The sequence below is a fragment of the Pholis gunnellus genome, assembly GCF_910591455.1.
Source record: "Pholis gunnellus genome assembly, chromosome: 7".
In the NCBI taxonomy this organism is placed as follows: Eukaryota; Metazoa; Chordata; class Actinopteri; order Perciformes; family Pholidae; genus Pholis; species Pholis gunnellus.
In genome coordinates, this window is record NC_136533.1 from 18,971,502 (window position 1) to 18,995,719 (window position 24,218).

General features: G+C 44.1%; 2 protein-coding genes across 2 annotated transcripts; one reads left to right on the top strand and one right to left on the bottom strand.

Annotated features, from left to right (window-relative positions):
- On the bottom strand, positions 1 to 1,390 carry LOC306698187 (uncharacterized protein). The gene is made up of 3 exons (XM_079162399.1): positions 1,307 to 1,390; positions 358 to 459; positions 1 to 141 (listed from the first exon to the last, which is right to left on the bottom strand). The coding sequence occupies exons 1-3, from the start codon at positions 1,353 to 1,355 to the stop codon at positions 56 to 58; spliced, it is 237 nt and encodes a 78-aa protein (XP_079018525.1). The 5' UTR covers positions 1,356 to 1,390; the 3' UTR covers positions 1 to 55.
- A 1,848-nt stretch (positions 1,391 to 3,238) lies between these two features.
- Positions 3,239 to 23,041, top strand: LOC306699041 (UPF0606 protein KIAA1549; the record flags this gene model as incomplete). Its single annotated transcript, XM_079163542.1, has 22 exons — positions 3,239 to 4,592; positions 4,815 to 4,982; positions 5,158 to 5,246; positions 5,692 to 5,851; positions 5,955 to 6,085; positions 6,852 to 7,044; positions 7,159 to 7,218; positions 7,320 to 7,465; positions 10,320 to 10,497; positions 11,384 to 11,568; positions 13,077 to 13,189; positions 13,453 to 13,711; positions 14,839 to 15,050; positions 16,059 to 16,199; positions 17,439 to 17,670; positions 18,362 to 18,591; positions 18,997 to 19,141; positions 19,234 to 19,557; positions 20,921 to 20,973; positions 21,412 to 21,560; positions 22,111 to 22,265; positions 22,802 to 23,041. The coding sequence occupies 22 exons, from the start codon at positions 3,239 to 3,241 to the stop codon at positions 23,039 to 23,041; spliced, it is 4,917 nt and encodes a 1,638-aa protein (XP_079019668.1).
- Between the last annotated feature and the right edge of the window lie 1,177 nt (positions 23,042 to 24,218).

Here is a 24,218-nt window from a genome sequence, read left to right on the forward strand (position 1 = left end):
TTTATTTCACTGCATGTTTTTCCATGATGGCATTATTTCCTGCGCTGTGATTGGCTCAAGCGTTGCAGCGGTTGGTGTGGCAACAGGTCCATCCAGGTTTAGAGCAGTTCTCCTTAGGAGTGCAACCCTTTTCTCCGTTATCTGCAACAGTAAACAGCAAACTCATTGACTAGAACGTCCACACATGCCAGAGAATATTAATAAAAAGACTTTCATTTTCAAATTCATATTGTGTTTTTATAGAGATGCAAATGTAAATAGGTATTTATCGTCCAGATCTACTGGACCAACGTCTTAATCCTTAAATGTTATTTTGAATTCCACACAAAGATCTTTAAAATCCAGATTTACACTCACCTCTGGTGTAGCAGGCCTGCTGAACTGGGCCGCTGCAATCCAGGAGCATGTTGTTGACCATCAGGAAATCCTCACCGTAACACTCGATTGTAAACTTCTGAGCTGTAACACAAACACATGTGATCACATGTCAACTGAGACCTGACATATTTGTCAAAATAATTGTTGCAGGACTGTCAGTGAAAAAACTGAGTGGATGACCCAGAACAGGTAGACCCACATCAGCTTTAATGATCACACTTTCCATTGCTGCCATCAGTGTAAGATCACACTTATTGATTAAAGCAAATTAGTTCATGTTCATTTTTCACAAAGTTCATAGTCCCAAAAAATGAAGTAGTTCACGCTCACATCGGTTCTCCTGTTTTTTTTTAAGCTGGTCGGATGCTATAACATTTAAATAGTCTCTAAACCCGTGCACATAACAACCAGGCGTGTTCACGTGATATGAGGCCACAGAACAGTGCTGAGGCAGCACTTCTTTGGCTATGATGAGTGCTAGCTTGACCCTCGCTAACGGCTGATGTCTCATTTGAGTGCATTTGATCATGTTAAGTTCACTGTTCACCAAAACATTATTATTAGTCACTTTCCATTTAAATATGACATTGTTTACAGTTTCACATATTGCTTAAAGTGTATCATTATTATTTCTCACTGGGACTCCTGGGTTGAATTTGACAAAAGCGCCCATTGCTGCTAACCCCAACCCTAACTCCAACTGCCTTATCAGACTGCTATATTCCTGTGGTTGACCTGTAATAACCTTCGTAAATCATATCAAGTGTGTTTTTGTTGCTAAAAAAGACCCTACATTTACCTCAGAAAATACTTTTGTAACAATATAGGTTTTGAGTCATTTGTTAAAATGGTTAAATGTGTAACTCAACCCCAGTGTGTGATCGTACCTTCAGTTTAAAGAGTTAAATGTGTGAGTGTTTGATCGTACCTGAGCAAAGTGGCAGCAGCACCAGCAGCAGCAGCAGGTAAACCTTCATGATTCTGGTCTTTTGTCAATGCAACTCAACAAGCAGTAAAAATTGAATAACCAGAAGAACGAAGCTGGACTTTTATCCTCTGCTGACACACACATACACACACACACACACTCACACACACACTCACACAAACAAACAAAGGTGAACTGACAGACTAAGTGAACTGACTTCTGTTTGTTTAAAACAAAAGTTCAAAGTTTAAAAAAGTAAAAGAACAGTCTGGATGTTTCTGATGAGTCATGGCTGAATTTTGCACTTTGGACACTGAAGTAGAACAAACTGTTTGAACAAACAGGGAGCATATGTTTGCTTAAAATCCCCCTATAATAAACAAATCCTAAAAGTATAAAAATGAGATGAAATATTAAAAAATAAAATGATATAAAATAAAATAACAGTAACAGTAGAAGTTAATATGAAGCCATACAGTAACAGGGTTCAATGAAAACGAATCACTTTATTTTGTATAGGCGATGGTTCTCACTACTCTCGCTAACTTTGTTTTTATTTGACTAAAACATTTGAAAATGAGACCTCAGTCTCAATGGAATTTGTCTAAATAAAGGTTAATAATAATAATAATAATGATTAAAAAAAAGCTAACTAGCCAGCTGTTAAACTAGAGCTGAAATACTGATTAATAACTGAATAATAAATTAGTTTTTTGCTTAAAATAAATGTCTTATCACTTAATTTTTTAGATTATATTTAAAATATAATTCCCCCCCCCCCCCCGACAGGGTTTCAGGTTTTCACCTCTTATCAGTTTGCCGGTATGAGTATTGATTTGTATCTAAATATAGGCCAAGGTTACATATACCATTCTAGACCCGCCACAGGTTCCTCCTACACATTGAATGAAGTGTCTTTCTGTACGATACAGTCTATTCATCACTCTGTGACCTCCGCTCCAGATGGGATCAGTCTCACAAGGACTCATTTATGATGAATGGTAATCCTTTAAAACGTCCTTGTGAACCGCTCCAAATTTTTTTATTTCCTCACATATCAATTTTAAATTCTGGTCATTCAAGGCCCACGGAGCTTAACACAGTTTCTATCTACAATGATAAACTGATGTCATTGTGACAAGTGACATTTTGGACCGACATGGATGCAAACTGTACATGATTGGTTGGCAGAGGCAAACAACCGTGAGGCGATTAATTTCAAACTAAAGTATTACCGTCGATGTAATGCCGTTGTCGTTCAGGTCCAGTCATCCTGATACGTGTGTAAAGGCAACATCTAAATCATTCCCCTCGAGATTTCACTTTGATAACCTGGTTCAAGGTTCAAGTTGGTCCCTATATTGGTGATTTAAAAGAAATCCGATTGAGTGATAACAGTTAATGGCAGCATTTGAATCCCTCATCCCTGTTTGAAGTCGGTGATGAATCTTTCTTACATTCAATACTAAACTGAAGCTTTCTCTTTGTTCCTCTGCAGATGAGTCTCTGTTGGCCTCCACAAACCACCCAGTGGGATTTCCTGGACATGGTCCAACAGGGTTCAAACCATCCGCCTTACCAGCCTCATCTTATACTGCCTCTGAGGACCCAGACTCACCTGGTGCCCCGCCATCCATTTCTGAACCAAACCATGTAGTTAGGACTGCCGACATGACGCATTTTCAGTGGGGACGTGTTGCTTTCGAAAACTCCAAATCCTTGGCAGCAAGTGAGGTCCCTGCAGAAGAACCGCATCCTCTGGCCACTTCATCACTAAGCCCCTCTGAACCTATATTGGGGTCTAGTCCACAATTGGAGGCCGCTAAATTCTTCACAGACTGGAAGCTGGCCAGGACAAAGTCTTCCACGCAATCTCTCTCTCTCTCTCCAACTCCTACAAGATCCCAGCTGCAGCCTCAGTCAAATACATCCATGGCGTCATTAAGCCCCTCAACAAGGTCAACGACCCCTCATCTAGATCCTAATTCTGAGCAGCAAACAATCAACAAGCAGCAGAGTGGTGCATCAGAGCAAACGGAGGCAATCGTGACCTCATTTCCTGCTCAGCCTCTTGAGCCCCCTAAACTGTCTTCCACTGACTTTGCGGCAGATGAATCTTTTAGTAGAATCTTGGATGTGAACCAGCTGAGCCCCAGCAGCGCCCCCTTGAAGGACAACAAACCAACGCGTGACATCAACAGCCTACCGAACCCAGATGAGATTCTGGCCCCTGGCTACGATGTGCCTTTCATCGCCCCCCACCCTACATCACCTTCATCTGAACCCACTGAGGTCCCTCTAGAGGACTTCTATCCCACCAACACCATGGAAGTGGACTGGGGATCTGGAGACTACTTGGAGACGATGTCATTCCTAAATGCAGATGACGAGGACTACTCCCTGGTCACAAAGGTGCCCACTGACTCGTATGATCTGGAGGACTATACGGAAAGCTATGACACATCCTTCCCTTCCAGAGTGGGCGTATCCCCTTCGTCTTTGCAACCGCTTTACGTCTCACGTTCTCCCAGCCTCACCACGGCCTACAGCGCCACTGTTCCCCTTAAATCCATCCATCCTTCCTCTTTGTCCTCTACAGTTCATTATACACTGGACCCCACTCCCACAGCTAACAGCGATATGCCCGACGCATCAGACGTAGATTGGCCCGATACTTTCACAATTCAACCGACGGATGTTCTCTTGCCTGACATGAACAGCTTGGAGTATTACGTCACCCAGTTGACCAAGGAGAGCAACGGTTCGGACACCGGAGCTGAACACAGAGGGAACGTTACCGTGGTGTCCGTCAGTGCTACAGACGTCACACCCACAGGCAGCGCCACCAATGACACCACGTTGACTGAGGACGAGTCCTCCAGTGATCCATCAGGGTTTGAGCCTGAAGACGAGTCAACCCCAGTAGTAACAACAGAGGAGAGTCCTCAGCTGGTCAACGCCTCTGAGCCTTTTCTGGATCCGTCCATAGTTCCATCCCACTTCTTTGATCCGTCGTCTTCTGCCTGGGGCGGTCAGGTGTCCACCACAGTGTGGTCTGCACACACTCTAACTGTTGGCCCGGGCAGCACTGTGCTAACAGAAGCTATGCTACCCAGTGTCACGCCTTTGCTGCCAGATGATGTCATATTTTCCTCCTCTCTGACAGATGTCCATTGGTTTGTTACAGAGTCCTTCCCATCGAGCACCATACACACCACTCCTGTCTTAACCGCAACCGTAGCCTTCTCCACTGTTTCCACCGAACCTGCTGCCAACACCACGGCTGGTACGACAGAATCAACACCCTTCAACCATCAAGACCCTACTGTCACTACTGCACAAACTCTCAATGTAACTTTAGTTTCAACTGAACCCACATCTAACGTCACTTCGGGCGTGTTGGGTGATCAGGGGGTTACTGAAGATCGAGTTGACGTTCCAGCCACAACGACCTTGATCCCAACTAGCAGTGAAGCTAATACAGACTCTGCTGTACTCAAAACCACAGCTGCCACCTCTACTTCCCATCAAGCCACAACTAGATCTACTGCCACCACTGAAGCCTCAACTAGTGTCAACATCATCTCCACCGCCAGCGGAAGGTCCACAACAACAGCACCAACGCCAAGACCGTACCTCTGCAACCTTGACAGGCCTGCTTATTTAGTAAAAATTGGTATGTTTGACATTTAATTATGCTTTGTGGTATATTACCCCCCAAAAAAAATGTTCTCCACATGTATGATGTCTCCAAATTGTGACGAAAAAATATGATTTAAAAAAAAAAAGACATGCTTATGACAACTGTAATGGAATAGGCCATGATAACATGCTTATGCTTTTTTCTTAAGGTTTTCCTTCCGGGGCCACTGTTGGATATGCCAAATCTCAAGTGAGAGACATACTGAAGGGGGAATTTAACAAGTCTATGGAGCTGCAGGTACATTTAAGATATTCTATTAATTTTAAGGTAATACTCTGCAAGATGTTAGCCTTCTTTTGGCAATAAAGAAGGGCCTTTAAGGGCAACATGGGCACAATTTGGTGTAAAAGAGATCCTATTAGAATATAAAGTGATTCTGAGGTGGATGGTCGTGTAAAGGTCCCCACATACAATATGTGTGTACGTTGTTTTCTGGTGTGTATGTTGTGTGAATATGTATGTACTGTATTTGTGTGAGTGTGTACATCACAGTGGTGCAGATGAACCACAAGGCCAGACCACGTCCTGAGTATTTTATCAGCGGTTCTGTGATAAACAAACCGCAGGAGTAGTCACATCAAGACCACGGTGACCTTTCAAAAACACCAGCTGCTCATTAAACACAAGTCCTTTAACTGTGAGGGATTCAACTATGTCATATATTCTTGCTTTGCCTCTGAAGGTGGTGGACCCCCCACCAAAGTTTGTGTTCCGGGTGGTGTCTGGTCCAGTTGTGTACACGGCCATATCCGTCATCAACGCTCTGCGAAGGTCTGGACGCCGGTTCCTGTCTCTGACTCCCAACTGGACGACACCAGACCATAAATATCAAGTCCACACAGGTAAACGGCCTTTCAACAAGCTGTCAAGATTTTTAATTCTATGTGATAACCTTCACAGTTTTTAAACCTGATCTAAAACTCCACTTGTCTTCACTCCGCGCAGTGCTGCAGTTTGTTCCCGGTCACATAGATGTGCGCTTCTGCAACTTCAGTGAGAGCATTGAGAAAGGTTTGACCATGGCCTTTGCAGAAGTGCGTCGGCGCTCAAAGGAGTCGACCAACTTCACGGTGCATGTGAGTGGGACCGGGAAGTAGGGAGGCTTGATCCGCCTCACTCTTGCATTGCACTGAGATGATTTCATTAGGATGCGTTTCATCGATGCTGAATGACCCAGTGACCATAATCTTGAGCCCTCTGAATAGTAGCCCTTTTGATGTCCGAGCACCCTGTGGGTACAGACACTTTGCAAAGGAAGCTCATTTTTGCCAGCTTTATCCACAATCTTAGTCTTTCAGGTCACTACACAGATGTTATGACCATAGGCACCTTAAAACGCAGCTCCTTCCTTACTCTGACTGTCCTCACTAATAATCCTTCCCACCTCATTGTCCATCTAACCATCACTCAACAAGACGCCAGAATACATCACTTGGATCCTCGTACTTGAGTATAAAAGAAGCTTACTGTTTGTTAATAAAGAGCTTATTTGGCTGTGTGGTTAGTTGGCTTCGGTAGAGTTTTGTGTAATCCTATTACACTGATGCCTGTATTATCGTCTTTTAGTTGGAATAAGTATTAAATCAAGCATTTTTTTATTTTTGCAGCTTGGAAATGTTTTATGGACGACAAACATGCTGTGCCTCGGGCCACGCTGCCCAATTTTGTGTTCTAGTTTCTGATCACTGAAAGCAATGGTTTTCACTTTGTTTGAACTCTTACAGAGGCAAACTAGCTTTTACACAAACAACATCAACATCACATTGATAAAATGTTTTAGACATTCTGTTGTGCAAACATCTGGCCGCTGAACAGTACATCTCTGTCTAATTGTTTTTTTAGATCGTTAACATCACCATGGCTGCTCCTAAATATCAGGAACAAAGACTGGTGAGGCAGCCAGTGGACTTGACCTTCACAGTGCGCGGTTCAAGGGGTTATCTGGTGGGGTCGGAGGTCAGCAATGCTCTGATAAAGCTCACAATGGTGGAATTCAGCTACTACATGGGCTTTCCTGTACTGCAGATCGCTGAGCGTGAGTAGCACAGAGTTGCCTCTATATTTGAACTACACCTCCTCATATGTCATATTTACTGTAATAGCTAAAACCTTACTCTGCTTAAATCTCATGTTGTCCTTTCTCTAACAGCTTTCCATTATCCAGAGTTGAACACCAGCCAGTTGCTTCGCTCCTCCTGGGTTAGAACAGGTACCTGGTTTCAGTGGTGAAAAGCTGCTACAGCTACTTAAGTTTGAGACCCTTTGTGCTGATTCTCTAAATGATGTTTCTTGTCTTTGTCGTGTACTCAGTGCTCCTGGGTGTGCTGGACCAGAAAGCGGGTGAGAGGACCTTCCAAGCCAACATAGAACGCCGGGTGGCCATGTTGCTCGAGGAGGCAACGGGATCAATCAGACGTGTTAAGAGAGCAACCCTCATAGGCAACAGCAGTGTTCAGGTACTGAATCTATCTATTCATTTATTCAATACTGTACTCAGTGGTTATTCTCACAGCTGCAAAATATATAAAGCCTCACTAGAAATTATAAACAATTTCTGTGGAGTAATTTCATGTCAGGTCTTTTTTTTTGGGGGGGAAAGGCAATCAGGGTACATCATTTCACAACTTCACTTTTAAAACTCAACATTAGGCTGTTATGAAAGTGTCCTTTCTCTTGAAAGTATGCAAAATAAATACAAGTTTAATTTCTTGTTTATTACCCAACAAAACTTTCCAAACTCTTTTACAGGAGCTTTGTTAAAGGATTACTCCCTAAATCTTAAAAAAAGCTTCCTTCCTTGAGCTTTTTTTACATCGTTATTCCCTGATGAAAGCTCTCTTCCACTACCTTGCCTTGAGTACTGAGAGCTCATTATGTGAGCGCTGCAGTGTTTGTAACCACTGAAAGCCCCTCCTGCTTTACTAATCAGGCACTCGCTTTTGTGGGTTTGTCCCGCACCTGCTTGGCCCATCTCTGAGGGGACAGGATGGTGCTCTGTCTCCATGGCAACAGCATCCCATTCAGCCCGGGGGGGGGGGGGTGGGGGGGGGGGGGGGTGCAAGCCACTCACAGACCACAACCTCATGAGTCCTTGTTCTTTTTCCTCCTCCTCGTTTCTCCAGTCCTGTTACTTGATGTCTCCTGTGTGTGCCACAGAGCTGCTAAGAGCAGATCAATTATTAACTGTTCCTCTTTCTCTGTGTCTGTCTGCTGCAGAGGTTAGACATTACGGAGGTAGAGATACAGAGACATGGGACGGTGAACGATTTAGAAATCAGAGGAAGAGTTGGGGCCAAACGCTCAGATAAGAGAGACTTGTTATGGGAGACGAGAGATGCATATTTGAGCTGACCTCATAAAGTCTGAGCGCACATGGTGGTCTTTAAACACGGGGGCTGTCAGAGTGATGAGTATCATTTTTGGCCTATAGTAGCAGCCTCACTCTTTCTGACCTTTCTGCCTCCTGCTGCGTTGTCTCCATAAAACCCACATGACTTCGGTACTCGTCTCTGTGCTAAGATAAGGTCTTTAATTTTAGACTTTGGCATCCCTTCCGTCTTTCCAATATGAATATGTTATACATAGAAGCCCTCACGTGTTTGTGTTCTTTGTAGCCCTTTTTTTTTTTTTTTTGCATTTCAAAGACACTCATCTTTGAGTGTCTGTTGAATATAATGAGAGTGAGGTGACTTAGACTGAGCGTCTAAACTTCAGAAGAATCCTTTATCTCGCTCACTTACACACACACACACACACACACATAGACAATATCTTAAACAGATGGTGTAGACAGAGTTTGACAGAATCAATGTGGTGTTGTCACCTTTGAGAATAGCTTATGAGTCTGCCTAGACGGATAAAAGAGGAGGTTGAATCGGGGTCGTGCAATAACACACATTCACCCGGGCCGTCTTTCCACTCTAATAAGCATGCATGGATTAGACCCTGGATGAGAGAGCCGGCCCAGCCGTTTTTCTGTGTCAGCCCAGGCATGACCTGCGCTTTACTCTTTCCAGTAATGCAGAGAGCAGACTGTGCTGTGCCTCAGGGCACCCGGAGGGAGACCGCACACACACACACAGACGTATTAGACAACATGGAAAAATATCTCAACAATGAACACTCTCATGGGGATACAGAACGCTATTTCTTTATATTTTTCTGTATGTGTGTGTGTTTTTGTCAGAGGCTTATATAACAAGTTTCAATACATCATATGGCAGCTAAGGTAGCCAAAAAGTTGGGGCCTGTATTTTGGTTCCAAAAGCGGTTAACGTTACAGAATGCCATAGAAAATAAAGCACCACACTCTGCATTAAAAAATCATCTGTTTTATTCAAACGGGGACACTTCGCTCATTAGGGCCTTCATCAGACTTTACATTTTTAATGTCGAGAGTGCAGGGCCTCATCTTCCGTGAATCCTGTGTTCATTTTTGGAAACCACTTTTTCCAGTTGCTTGAGCAGTGAGCACCGTCTGTAAGCCACAAATTCTGCACAGGGAAAATATTTATTTTATATTTTATGACAACAAATGGAAACAAAATGATAGCATGTTGAATTGAAGCTGACACTGGTCTGCACCTTGCTGTGTGTGTGTGTGTGTTCTCAAAGTTAGAAGTAAATGGGAACAAATACCTACTAATAAAGAATTGCTAAAAACCACAAACAAAGAGGATTTCCAGCTTGTGTCCCAGAGCAATGTGAATGTGTAGTGAGGTTTATTGAGTGACCTTCAGCTGTTTCCCTCCATCTGGACATTAAGATGTCTGGCAACTGTTTAAAAGAGTTGTGGACATCTGTGTAATTGTAAGACAGCCAACAGGTATGTGGGGCTTTTGCATCCTTTCCACATCCAATGTGTCCTTTTCAATTTCCCCACATGAACCCAACTAATGCCCCCAAACACATAAATAAACAAACTGAAGAGTTTTTACTCATCAACTGTCAGATTCAAGCCTCCTGAACATCACTTTTATCACAAAATAGTCTTAACCCAGTAGCTCAAAGCTAATGATAATAATAATAATATCAATGATAATGATACATTTTATTTGTTAAGCGCTTTAAATAGTACTTTACATGGTAAAGAAAGGACTCAGGACTTGGATAACAGTATTCTGAGATGGATTAAAGTTGCTCTATTGACAAAGGTTGGCTTTACATCTTATTGGGTATTAATTGAAAACCGTGTTACTTTATAAATGTCCATGTGTTTAAAGGCATTTCTTTACATCTCTCTGAGTCTGAACAGTTAAAAACAATAGTTAGACGAATGACACACTGTGTCCCCCCCCCCCCCCTTCCCAGGTTGTAAGTGCGAGCCGGCTGGTGGGTGCGGACCACCCCTTGGAGATAGTGTATTTTGTGGAGGGTCCTAGTGGTCAGAGGACGCCTGCAGCTCAAACAGCCAACATACTCAACAGCCTGGACGTTCAGAGGGCCGCCATCGTCTTGGGATATCGTGTCCAGGGCATTTTGGCCCAGCGTGAGTACCACCTGCATATTAAATAACAGACATTCAAGGGCAGCAGAGTGATGTAGTGAATAACAAGATGGCCCCTGAAATGGACAAACTAAATTTGAGCTTCCATGTCTACAAGTATCCACGTTGTCAAAGTGTCCTACAGCAAGACACGGAGTCACTGCCATTGTCCTGGGTGCTGGTATGGAGTCGAAATGTTTTTTTACCTGTGGATGTAGACAAAAAGGATTGACTTTGTTGTTTTGTTGTTCTATGCCTTTGAACACACTGCACTGCAGGGATTCTTTTGCTTTTTGCTCATGTGAATTGCACTCGGCAAAGAAACTTTTCAAGGTCTAGTTGCACTAACTGAGTCGAGCTGAATAGGTGTTGGAACAAAAAGAAAGAGAGACCGGATTGTTCTCAAGCTCCTAATAAGTAATAAAAAAAAGAGTACAAGCTAGCTGCTGGCTCCATGTGTTCCTTTGTATGTTTATAGTAACATTTGGGCTAATTACCTTCCCTTTGTACACGCTGTACCAAAAGCCCGTCTTCCTCATTAAGAACCCAAACAAGGGGATGAGTGCCTAATGAAAGCCCCTCAAGGGAGTTCTGTCTCTGTGCCGACTGTGTTCTCTTACGGTGCTTTCTCAGGGGATGCAATGAGTGTTAATTAAAACTAATGAAGGTCTGCATTAAAGATTACAGCAGCGAGAGAAGAGCCAACCATTCTGCATGTGTGGCTTAGCGTTCTCAGGGTGTTTGTGTACTTGGGCTTTAAGGCAACAGAGGGATATGCTTGAAACATCGAACCACATACGCAAATGAAATGACTCGATATGTTTGTGTCTGAAGCCCGAACTTAAAAACTAAACCTTCTCTGTTCCTCGCTCCCTGTCTTTGTCTGTAGCCGTAGAGAAGGCGGCGGCGTCGCCCTCCGACGCCGAGAACACCAACGCGTGGATCGTCGTCGGGGTCGTGATTCCCCTCGTCGTCGTCATCGTCATCATTTCCATCCTGTACTGGAAACTGTGTCGAACGGACAAGCTGGAGTTCCAGCCAGACGCCATGACCTCCATCCAGCAGAGGCAGAAGGTAGAGTCGGATCAGTGTCGCACAGAATCTCACGTCACGTCTGACTTCATTGTGTCTCCGTTTTAAAAGTCTTTTCAGATCTACAACTCATTCTTTTAGTGACATATTTGAAATGTTTAAGTTGACAGTAATTAGCACACCTGGTTACCTGCATACAAACAGCTGATGTCTGTATTACAGGTGTTACATTAGGTTGTAGTGGTGCTCTGGTCGTACTGGGGGCTCCAAGCTAGAAAATATCACGGGTTCGGGCGGGCGGGTCAAACATTGACAAATCAGCGTTCCGAGTAAATTATTGATTTAAATATAAGATTATATAAATAACATGAATGTATATCTTACAGAAACATGGCGTGCAATAGTCCAACTCTACAGGTGGTTGATAAACACACTATGGGGTTGAGTAATGCGAGGCAGTCGATGTGGAAAGCCAGAAATAAAGGCCACTTTTAAATTCAGACGAACTTGTAGTTAATTAGGTGTATCAGTCATTGCCATGAGTGTGCTGGAGGACTGTGCAGAATGTGGACCTCATCATGTCTTCTTTTAGATTAGTAAAACTTTTATGAGCCAGACTTATTAGAGGAGATGATCAGACGTCGTGATGCTGCTAGTGCATTTAATGGGCCTTGGCTGCTCTTTTATTTTATTCAAACCTTTTGGGATGTTTTCTCACATCCTCTTCCACTTAAAGCGCCAACAACCCTTCAGCTCCCTCTCGTCCCATTTTATTTTCAGTTGTGACAATTCAAACACTTGTGCTTCCTTTCTGCCTTCACTTGAACCAGAAATAATGCCATTCGTATTGCCTCTCTCGCTTATTAAAAGTACACGTCTCTTTTGCCCTGAAGTTAATTGACGTGAGAGAGTTCCTCTGCTCTATGAGGTCCCTCATACACAACATCCCGATTAACTAAATGTTGTTATACAACAATGAAATGACTGAGAACATATCAGTTCACTTTGAGACAAACCGGGTCAAGTTTACCAGAGAATCACAAACCAACAAAGGGTTATATGACGCTGAATAACGTGCTGGTGCACATTCAACACACTGTATACAAAATATCAGTGCTAACGTGTTGTGATGCTTGAAAGCAGTTACCAACGCCTAAAGCAAGCTCAGGGCTTTAAAAGCCAAGCTGGAGTGTTTTATGTTCCAAGTTTCTAATCTGTGATGCAGTTTAAAAGTGTTTTTTTTTATTTTTGATAGTTACATTAATGTGAAGGAGACATGAAGATTATTTTTTGTGTGTATGGTGAGATACAACTGGCCTGTTGTGGAGGTTTGTTTGTGTATTTTTCAGCTTCCTGACTCATCGCTCTGTCTGTGTCTGGCTTTCATTTCCCTCCACTTACATTGTTTTTTATATTGAGTCGAGCTGTGAACTTCACTCTCCAGCTTGGGCGAATGCAACTCATCTAATGTGCTGAAGTAACTATCACGTAGCCCGCCCTCTCTGCTTAACACAATCACCTGTCACTCAACACCGTTCCCCCTCTCTCAGTCTGCTACCTCCTTCAGAGAGTCAAGGACCTCTCTTCAGCAGACTCTCCCTCCAACGAAAAAGGATATAGGTTTTAGTGAGGAGGAAGAGGACTATGAGGAAGAAGAAGAGGAGTATGAAGAAGAGGAGGAGGTTAAAAGAGGGAAGGTACAAAGCTGTCTGGTGGTTTCTAGAAGCTGTAGAAAGGACCTAGTCTCTGTGTGTTTGTAGTTGTTTAAATATTGCAGTTATGTGAAGAACAACACAGTAATTAATAGTTCATAGTCTTGGTTTTGAATTTTGGATATGTCAGACACAGAGCATCACTAGAAATATTTATGCTATCCACCATTGCTTCTGCTCAGACACCAGACACTCTTCCCAAGAGCAAACCAACAATGAGCAGTGAGGAGGAAGAAGAGGAAGAGGAGGAGGAGGAGGAGGAGGAGGAGGAGGAGGAGGAAGAAGGAGAAGAAGAAGAAGAAGAGGGGGAGGAAGAAGACAAAGATGAGGAAAAAGAGAAATTTCAAAAGAAAGGAGTTAAAGGAGAAGAACAAAGAAGACAAGAGAGCAAAGCAATGACAGTGAAAACAGGGGAGACAAAGAAAGAAGACAGAACTAAAGTGTTGACTGAAGGGAGGAGAGCCGCGGACGAGGTACATGGGTCAGTAGTCGTAGATGCTCGTGCTTGTTTGCGTTAATAGACATTAGGATCCTGCTTTACCCGGTTAGGATGTCCAGACACAGAAAACCCAGATCACAGATTACGGTGGATTTGGTATCGGTGTCTTTATATTCTATAGGTTCCTGATGAACATACCAGATGACTGTGTTGTGAAGTAGTAGATTAATAGACCTTGTTTTACATGTACCAACTGTTTGTTGTGAGTGATTCCCCAATCTACCATCAGACCAGGCTGAGTATTAGCTAGTGAGTAGATGGGGGATGTCACGAGCTGTCAGTCTCAGTGTTAATTCTAATGAAACAGCTTTTACTATTTCAGCTGCAGTATGTGCCGCGGAGAGCAGCACGCACAAACATATCCTCTCTCTCTCAGGATTAGCAGCTTCATATACCAACAAGCCTCTTCTAAGCCCGACATTTTGCATCAATAAAGTCGGTGAGTGTACTTGTAAATCAGAGAATTACCAGGAGCCATGTTGGGGCACCAGACCAGAGTTACACAAACTGCAAGCACACACAGTGAGGTCTGACATCCTCTGTTTACCCTTTTGCTGTTGGAAAGTCCCGAGGGCTTTCGACTCAAATAGCCTCACTGCTTCCATCTTCAGCCTCCATCCCCCACCGCCTCAAAGGAGAGCGAGCAGCTCAGTGTTTCCCCACATCTCTCCCTGTCCCTCTTTTTCATATTCTGTCTTTTTATTCATTAATGTCTGTCTGAGCCTCCCTTCTGGACATTCATTCATCGGTCATTCAGTCTAATTATGTCTCATGGAAGCAGGGCTGGGTGACAATTCCAGCTGTATATTTTGAGTTGACCTACGTCACACATTTAAATACAATTTGTTTTTAAAGATTGGATGGATGGAATGGACTTACAGGTTAATGTCATGATGCCAAAGTGTCATATTGAAATGATTCCACTTAAAAATGATGAATACTAAATATGTTCCTGTCATTAAGTATACATTACCAGTATTGTGAATCATTTCACACCCCCTATCTGACCCATTTAACTTCTGCTGTATGGCCTTCCCTCCTTTATTTCCTCTTCCTATGTCCTAAAACTGAATGTTCCTTCTCCTCTGCCTCTGTCCTCAGCTGCAGGCTCCCAGTGTGAAAGGATTTGACTTTGCCAAGCTGCACCTTGGCCAGCACAGTAAGGATGATGTCATGGTGATCCAGGAGCCCGGGCCTGGGCCCCTCCCCCTGTCCCTTAAAGATGGCCTCAGTCCGTCTGAGAACGGGGAGATCCCCACACCCATGTCCAAAAGCTCCACCAAGGCGTCCCGCAGCGGTCGCAGGCGAGAAAGGTCAGTGCTGCTCGTGGTACCGGGCAGGAGGAGCAACTTAGACTCTAACAGACCAAAATAAATATGACGTTAGGTTATGTCTGTTTGGGTTATGCTGTCATAGATTACACAACAACAGTAAAATAATAAGCATCACCAGATTACTCCCCTCATCAAAACACTTAAATCACAGAAATTTGTTTAGTTTTTTTAATCCTCTACGTTATGAAGGTGTACTAAGATATTTATTGAGACATTTAACGGAATGTTTTTGTTTTTTCACCCCGTTGCTCTGATTCCACCTCAGTTGGGACAGTCAGTCAACTTGACAAAAAGCTTTTGACAGATCCTGCGTTTAATTATTGATGCTCTGGACATTTAGCGTCTCCGTTCGCTCTGGCAGACTGTCTATCTTTCTTACTTTATATTAACCTAAGGTATAAACCCTTCTGTTCTGCTGTTAGTCGATTTTATTTGGCCCTATTTTAGGTAGTTTAAATTAATATACACATACTATATTTACTTGAATTTATGGTTCTTATTATATTTGTAATGACAACGTAAATGAATATGTGCATCATTACCAACATCTCCCAGAACGCTACCTGCTCTAGTTATATTTGAAGGACATAATATAAAACACTTTGGCACAGCAGTTATTTAAAGCATAAACTTCTGTCTTCATTAATAATGTCCCATTACACCGGCCTTGTTTCTGAGTGGGGGAATTGAAATTGGTTTTCTCCTCACTTGACAGCCAGCCAGGACAAATTCATCAGGAATTTAATAATTCTGTCAGTGGAAACACTTTTTAGCATGTGGCACTACAAGCTTCAAATCATATTAGCATTTCTTAGAAGTCTCCTCAGCTTTTATCTTTCTGGAAAAGCACTATTTTCGATTTATGCATGGCATTTCAGCATGTTAGTGTGTTCTTGCGCTTCTATTATTTATGTAAGTGTGTGTGTGTGTGTGTGTGTGTGTGTGTGTGTGTGTGTGTGTGTGTGTGTGTGTGTGTGTTGCCGGTAGGATCTCGCCGTCTGACGGTGACTCTGTGGTAAGTGACCGTTCCAGCGAGCGGGAATCAACTGAGGAGAACCTGAGAGCCCACGCCACGCCCAACGACAGCAAGCACAACCGTAAGGTTCCCATCAATGTTTTAAATGGCAAGTAGCCTTGGCAACACTCACATCACTCCTCCAAACACGAGGGGGGGATTGAGGATGGGGGGGGGGGGGGGATTGGGCGGACACAAAGAGACAAAAAGAGACCAACTCCAGCCAACTTGATTTGATTGACAAGAGGGCCAGATTGAGGGCAGGGGGAGACTCAAAGGGGTGAAAAAAAGAGGAAGACCGAGAAAAAGTGCAGCGTCAACTCAAGCAGAGACATAAAGATTACAGAGGGGAGAGCGGTGAAGGTAAAAGAAACGCCTGGTAGAAATCTATCCGGTGGTCAAAAGACGTCCCGAGAGGGTAATAGAAGGGGAAGAATAGCTGAAGTTACTCTATCTGACAGCCTGCTGATAGATTGGAGCCAGCAATGCCAGCCAGAGACTACGTGCTGGAGCCAGACTCCAGCCTGACTCACCCACAGAGGAATGGTCTCTTGTTTTGTTATGGATAAATCTCCGCCTGGGACTGTATATGCTCTGCTACAATGTTTAGAAGTCGGTTGTATATGAGACACTCAGTATGATGTCATGTACCGGCTTTCTTTCTGCTCAGAAGCAGCTCCTTCCCTTCTTCTCTCTGATTAATGAACGTCACAAGAGAAGCTTTTATCAGCTACACAAATGCTGTTACCTCCCTGTTTTCTTTTTCTTTCTAAAAGTTTAAACGGCACTCATGGTGGCACCTCGATTCCCCAGGCTGTTTCTAATTTTAATTGTCAATATCCAGCAACCGCTTCTATTTTAGGTGCTTTTATTTGATCTTTTTCCTCCTCAATAAAACTATTTTTCCTTTCTATTGCGGTTTGCAGGCAAGAATAGAATTGGTAAGAGTCAGTCCTCCCTCCGTCTGTGTCTCCGTAGACCTCCGGCCTGACCTCCAGCAGCTGTGTCTGTGTGTCCTCTGTTTGTTTCTGTGGTAGCATTGCTCTCACCATCCATCACTGTCTGCTGAGCTGTCAGTCACAGTGTGGAGAGAATCAACTTCACAAACAAAGGCAACCCCATTGTTTTGAAATGAGGTTTAGCTTTTGGAAATAGAAATCAGTGTTCATTTTTATGTCGCCACCGGAAACATTTGCTCCACACTTGTGTTACAAGCGATGTTTCAAATATAGTCAATTAAATAAAAGGGTGAATGTTTTCGTCCAGATCTTAACGGGAGTAGTCATCTGTGCTCGACCCCTAGTTAAAGTCCACATTAGCATTTAGACTTGCAATGACTCCACTGAGCTGAGTTATGACCTCTTGCGTCCTTCCTCAGGTCCTCCTCCTATGAATGGTACAAATGAGCAGCTGTCCTCAGCCTCCATCTTTGAACATGTCGATCGGATGTCTCGTGCCACAGATGCAAGCAGGAGACTCCCGAACAAAATCCAGCTTATCGCCATGCAGCCCATGCCTGTCCCACCACTGCACAGCCCCCCCATCAATGGCAAACTGTCTGACACCAACCAAATCAACAAAGGGGTTCGCTCTTCTCACTTCCTTGCTCTGCAAAATCTGATCCTTTTTTTGGGGGGGGGGGGGGGGGGGGGGGGGTTAATTCAAAAGTATAGAACTGGTTCTTTAAAATATGAAAACCAATCTGCTAATGTGGAGGGATGATTTAGGAATGTTCTTGAGTCGAGTGGCTTCTTAAGGGTCAATTACTGTCATGCAACACAGGAATGCACAAGGAAATGCAGCGGTAGCCCATTTGCAACACAAGAAGAACATGACAAACAGTAATGCATTCTGGACTAACGAAACTTATTTCTATAAAATTCATCAAACTTGAACAATGCACAACACTCATTGTGAATCATCATCACTGGCAACGCTGTCATCTGCTCCTGTTAAATATTCTTCTTTATTACAATGTTTCAAGACCAAATTGGCTCCTTGGGAGGTACGGAGGAATCAAAGACTTGAATTACTTTTATCAGTTTAATACAGAAGACCTTATAGGAGCAGATGACAGCATTGCAAGTCCTTTACAATATTTAATACAGACATTATATTATTCCTGATCTGATGCTGCTGTAGTTCTTGTCACTAAAGGTGTGTACTGTATGTGCATGAAATAATGTCATCCTGCTTGTTGAAGTCTTAACTCATCTGCAGTTGGTCTAATCTGTGCACATTTTAAAGATGGTGTCTAATGAGGTCATTGTTTCAGATCCAGGTAGCATTGAGGCACAAGTCGGAGATCGAGCACCATCGTAACAAGATACGTCTGCGTGCCAAGAGGAAGGGCCACTACGACTTCCCTGCTATGGACGACATGACGAGTGGCCTCGGAGATGCGAAGGACCAGGATCGCATCTATCAGAAAGCACAGATACAGATCGATAAGATCCTGGACCCGGATGCCCAGATGCCCCCCATCTTCATGGAATCCAGGAAGAGGTTTGGGTCGTTGCACTTGTTTGCTTTTGTGGTGGACAAGTTGATATGTGTATATGGGTTTGTAGGGCTGAATACATTTGACATGTAGCCTGGCTTTAAAGGGACAGTTCACCCCAACATCAAAAATACATATTTGTCCTCGTGACGTTTATTCTTTAAAGATTGTTTTGGTGTGAGTTGCCTAGCTTTGGAGATACTGAGATACTGTCCCATTCTGTTGGAGAGAAGGCGGACGTCTCTACGGCCAACACCTCCCAAACTCACACCGAAACAATCTAGATTGATACATAACACTACAGCTGAGAGGAACAACATTTGTTTTTAATTTTGCGGTGAACTGTCCCTTTAAGTAAATAAAAAGTTCAGATGAATAAATGAATGAACCTTTCTTCGCTTGTTTCTCAGTAGTCGTGGTCGGCGCTCTCCCAAGCAGAGAATGAAGGAGCAGCTGAATGGAGGCCTCATGGAGGCAGACAAAGACCACCTCATCACTGAAGACAGTGACGCTGTTTACAGAAAGTGTCCCGGAGTCAACAATGTGGCCTACGTGGTGAGTAGTACATGAGAATTATGACGTTTGCACACTCTTAAAAATACCGTATGTCCTCTTAACTGTCTGTAAACGTGTCGTGTTTATTCCAGTCGGACCCTGACCAAGGCCCAGGATCCCCTTACAGGAGCCCCTCCCCCACCGACGACGTCTTCCTGGGTCCCGCTTCCTCTCCTCCAGGCCATGCCCCTCCCCCACCCCCCTACATGCCTCCACAGCCGTCCATTGAGGAGGCGCGGCAGCAGATGCACTCCCTGCTGGACGACGCCTTTGCCCTGGTGTCGCCCACTTCTCAGGGCAGCTCAGCAGGGATCACTCTCCCCGGGGTCAACGCCAACCCGCCTGTCTCCAGCCCTCCAGGCCGTGGCCCCAGACCTTGGGGTCCCTCTTACCAACCTCTCAGTCCTTTCCCTGGTGTAAGTAGCCATCCCTGGCTTTTAAATCGACAGGATACCTTTAAAAGAGTCGACATCAAATCATGCTGCTTTCACGTTGTTTTAGCAGCAAATGGTTCTCCTTTGCGTCTATGCTTTTGCCGGTATAAGTTCCGGTAAAATGCATTCTGTCACTAATCTGGGCACGGCCTAAAGCGGGATCGGCTCCCTGTTATAGCAGAACAGCAAAACAGTGAAGAGACACGTAAAATCCTAAGTATTCACTATCTCCTCCCTTTCTCAAGCGTTTTCCGGCTCATTCTCAGCGTGAGGCCTATAGCTCCATGTTTAATCGTGTCCTCTTAGCAAACTAATCGGTTAAGTATTCCTCCATCTGTCGCCCCCATGAAGCTGCGACCTTACAACCCCCGTCAGCTATCTACAACTCCTAAGGCTCTGCAGGAATGTACCCTGCATACGCTTGATCTGCATTAGCGTCTGTTAGCGTAGTGTAAGCTTAGTGTTAGTGTTTGTACTTATACTATATTTCTGCTGTTTATGGAAGAGAGCTCTTTGCAAATCACTACCATACAAAGATCTTTTTATGCTTAACGCATTAAAAGCATTAATGCGTTTAATGCATGTGCCGCACAAAAAAATTCAAATGAAATACAATTAAGGTTTTTCAGTATCCACGAGCATTATATGCAGAGAAAAAGTTATTAAGTTGTAAAGATTATTGTCCACTGGATTAGCAATGAGGCCGCATTATGACTTAAAAAAAAAACTTCATCAGTATTTTACAGACTAAAAAGTATCATGTTTCCCGGTTATGAAATGATGTTTTATTGTAGTAACACTTAACACATTCCTGTCTTGTCTATAGCTTAATTATCACGATGGTAACTGAACTTCTCCCTTGCGTTCCTAAAATATCTACTTAAATGCATCTCCCAGCTATCATCACCCATTAATCACTCTTTAGTCCAACCCCAGCGTTCACCCAGGTGACCGATACAGAGAGAAACAGTGAGCAGCGGAGCCACAACAAGCTTTTTGCTGGTTCAGTGCTTTATTATGCTGCCAAAGGTCCGCTGTAAAAAAAAGAATGCTATCCAACAAAACCATGCTTGGTAAAAGCAACACCGTGTATGAAGTGAGCCCCACTGCCCAAATATACTACGCACAGCAATAGACACAGCACTGCTTTGCATTCATAAGAAATATCGACATCCACCGTGAGCCGTCTTTGCATTGATTGCAGTATTTGTATCATCTTTGTCTTGATACAGTAAGCAAGCTGTGACTTGATATTTCATGAGTTGATTGTACCTGTGTATCTTTGTCATGACCATTGTTGCTCACTTCCTGCTAAGCGCTGTGTGTCTTTCCTGGTCTTCCTCAGAGGTTCACTGAGCTGAGCTTGTCCCCTCCTCCTGTCCAAGGCCTGACTCCCAGGTTAGTCGAGTGGTCGATGAAAATTCACTATTTGTGTATGAATGAATAAGTAATATGCCTCTTTGATGTTCACCTCTTCCACCACTTTACCAGTGGGAATGTTTTCCTTTAGGTGGACCTCATGAATAGCGAAGGAGGAGTTATATTTATTTGATTGCATTAATGGATCAGATCCAAACAGTGGTCTCTGAACTGGCTCCCCAAAGACCAACGTAACCTCAGCAGCTGTCAGCCACACGTGGTTGTTAGTTGTGTCACAGTTAAAGAGTGCATGAACAGCACGAGGCCAATTTTAGGTTATGTTTTGTGCCACATGCAGAAGAAGACGCTGTCGAAACTATTGATATGATGCTGTAGAGACTGCAACTGAGAGGAATTCCAATAAATGTGTCACAGTACATGTTTCATTAAATGGAAGTGAATGTCTTTGTGTTGCAGACAGGCCTTTGGCTCGAGCTACCTGCCACCAGGAGAAGCTGCAGGGCAGTGTGAGCAGCTGCAGCCGGACAGCCTGTACTCCAGCAGGGGCCTCTACGCCGACGAGCTGCCCTCCTCTGCCCGACCGCGACCAGTAGGGGGAACTACAGGTACGAGTGGGAAACACAGGCAGACACAAACAGCCCCGACGTTTCATGACTCCTGATACTGTTGGAGTCAAGACATAAACAAAGCCCATGGCGTGCATACGTCTCAATCCCATTTCCACTTCTTACATCTTCATTTCAGTACCAAATATGTTTCCATATGGAAAGACAAGATTTGTCAACACTTGAAGGTTGATAAGCATATTTTAGTTTGTCTGTAGACACAGTTTATTTCGGATGACTTCTGGCTGGAGGCCACAGCACCGTTCCTTGATGCAGATAAACACCTCCAGCCCATAAACCTGTCAGACTGAAAGAGCCTTGTCTCTCTCTTAAATTATTAAAGCAGCTAGCGTGATGCGCCTGCCATCATGTGACTTGCGCTAATAGAAATGGATTCTGGCATTTACTATAACAGAGTGCAGCACAGCAGAGACAGAGTGCTGCTCACACTGCGGTGATTGCATCAAAGTATATTAAAGGGGCTGCTGAGGATTGAGTGTCAGTTACTGTAGCTCTGATGTGGTGTGTGTGTGTGTGTGTGTGTGTGTAGGCGCCCAGCTCCAGCATCTTACACAGGTGGGATTGTCCAGCCGGATGAATGGTTACCCAGGTGGGGTCAGGGCGGCTCCAGGGCAGAACGGAGGCATTGGCTGGAACCACTACTACGGGGAACATTTCTCCAGGACGGAGCCGGAAAAAGATGCAGTGAGTGAATCGCAGATGTAATTCTTTCAAATACTGTCTGTGCATCTGAAGCCTAATCTACAGGAGCGTTTTCCTCTGTGCCATACAGCCACATGTTTGTTCACCAAATGTATATCCATCCATGGCTGAAAATAGTCCCCTACAAAAGCACTATTTCATCCGGTTTGAGTAATGTTTGCTAAAAACAACAGTGCCACAAGATTTAGGACATTTCCAAGCTTTTTATAAAAATGTAACCATGTGTTTGTGACCTCATCTTAAAAATAAACATCTTCAGTAGGAATAAATGGGCTTGAGGCTGAGAGAGCAACAGACAGACTAGACAAGAGAAAGCAGAAAGTATGAAGAGAGTTTTTGTTTCAATCTTCTCTCATTAATTCCCTCCGTTTTATTTTGTGTATGTATACGGTTATGCTTATATTTCATACATCACCTCTTCTCTCACAATCTCTAGTTCTGTCACTTGAAATGTTTCCTCTTTTTTCTTCTCAATTGTTTTCCTCCACTTCCTCCCTGTCCTTCCTCTCCGCCTTCAGTTCCTGGACTGTCCTGACTACACGTCCTCCTCTGTCTTCCAGACGCCCCGAGGTGGCATCAGGGAGCCTTCCGCGCCCCCCGTCCACCTCGACACACCGGGGGTGGGATATCTGTCAGCCCCGCCTCCCCTGGATACATCTCCTCCCGCCCACTCCTCTGCCTCCCTGATCAAGGCCATCAGGGAGGAGCTGCTGCGACTCTCCCAGAAGCAGGCGGCCGTGCCCAGCTACCACGGCTGAAGGCCCGGCCTCCAGTCTGCAGCTCTTACCAGTCATGCCACTGCCCATCTCCCCCCCCCCCCCCCCCCTTTTCCCTGCCCACCTGCTTCGCCTAATCTGAAAACTACTTCCCGTGGAAGTCCCCGAGGGTGTACAGCAGAGAGATAGTCCTGCTGGACTGAAGTGAAGAGGTGGTTCATAGAGATTTCTAGCTCCGAGACTATTCAGAGCACAGAATCCGATCAACAGCAGGAAGTCAAATCAGAGACAGTGTCATGAAGAGAAGAACAATATGGACAGTATATGCTGGACCCATGACGTGACGTGTGCCGGTCCTGTTCCCCGTAGTGGAGCAGGGAACGATCATGCCACTTCCAGGACCTATTTGAGATTTTGCTGCATTTACTCAGACTCAGTATTCTGTGTCACCGTTTCATTCTCCTGCTGCCTTCACCCCCCCCCCCCCCCAAGACACATCTCATTTTTTTACTCTACTTAAACTACCATACAGGTACTCTTGATGTGTTCCGATGCAGGCCCTTAATTAACCTCTTCATCACCATCAGGTGCTACTTCATGTTTCCTGCCGTGAGGAGCCGCGCTATGCCTTGTCACTGTGATGTCGTTCACCCGGCCCGATCCATTGTACAAGCCTGCAGTGAGGTTCAGACAGTAGGCGCAGAGGGGGGGGGCAGCCATAGAGACTAGTAACACTCATCAACACTACCCAGTCGTTAGTTAGTCTGATGTTGATATTCTATGAGCTCTTGACTTCCAGTAGTTTTTTTTTGTGGACAACTTGCATTCATGTCCCGTGTTTTTATTCATGTTTAGTAGCTAACAGACGGCGAGACAAACATGAGAACAATGGCCTTGAAATCACCTTCATTTTCCAAACAGGACTGTTTGTGTTGCAAATAATAAGTGAAGGTTTTCGGTATGTACTTGACAATGAGGGTGTAATGTATTCGGTTGTAGTTTGATGCACTGTATGCAGACTACTTGGTACAGCTCAGGTCGTTCAAAAGAGATTCGTTGCGGACAAATCAGTGATCATTTGTTTATGTGGAAGAACTGTTACTGAGGGTAAAGTCACAAAGACCAGTATTCTTTTTTTACAACATTAACCTGTATTTACTATGTACTGAACCACCATCTCTGTTTAATGCAGTATTCAGCATTTTCTTTGCCTTTTCGT

Coding starts and splice junctions, on each gene's coding strand:
- LOC306698187 (XM_079162399.1), bottom strand. CDS start 1,355: ATGAAGGTTTACCTGCTGCTGCTGCTGGTGCTGCTGCCACTTTGCTCA. Junction 460..1,306: donor GCTGCTGCCACTTTGCTCAG/GTACGATCAAAC, acceptor TTTGTGTTACAG/CTCAGAAGTTTACAATCGAG. Junction 142..357: donor GCAGGCCTGCTACACCAGAG/GTGAGTGTAAAT, acceptor TTACTGTTGCAG/ATAACGGAGAAAAGGGTTGC.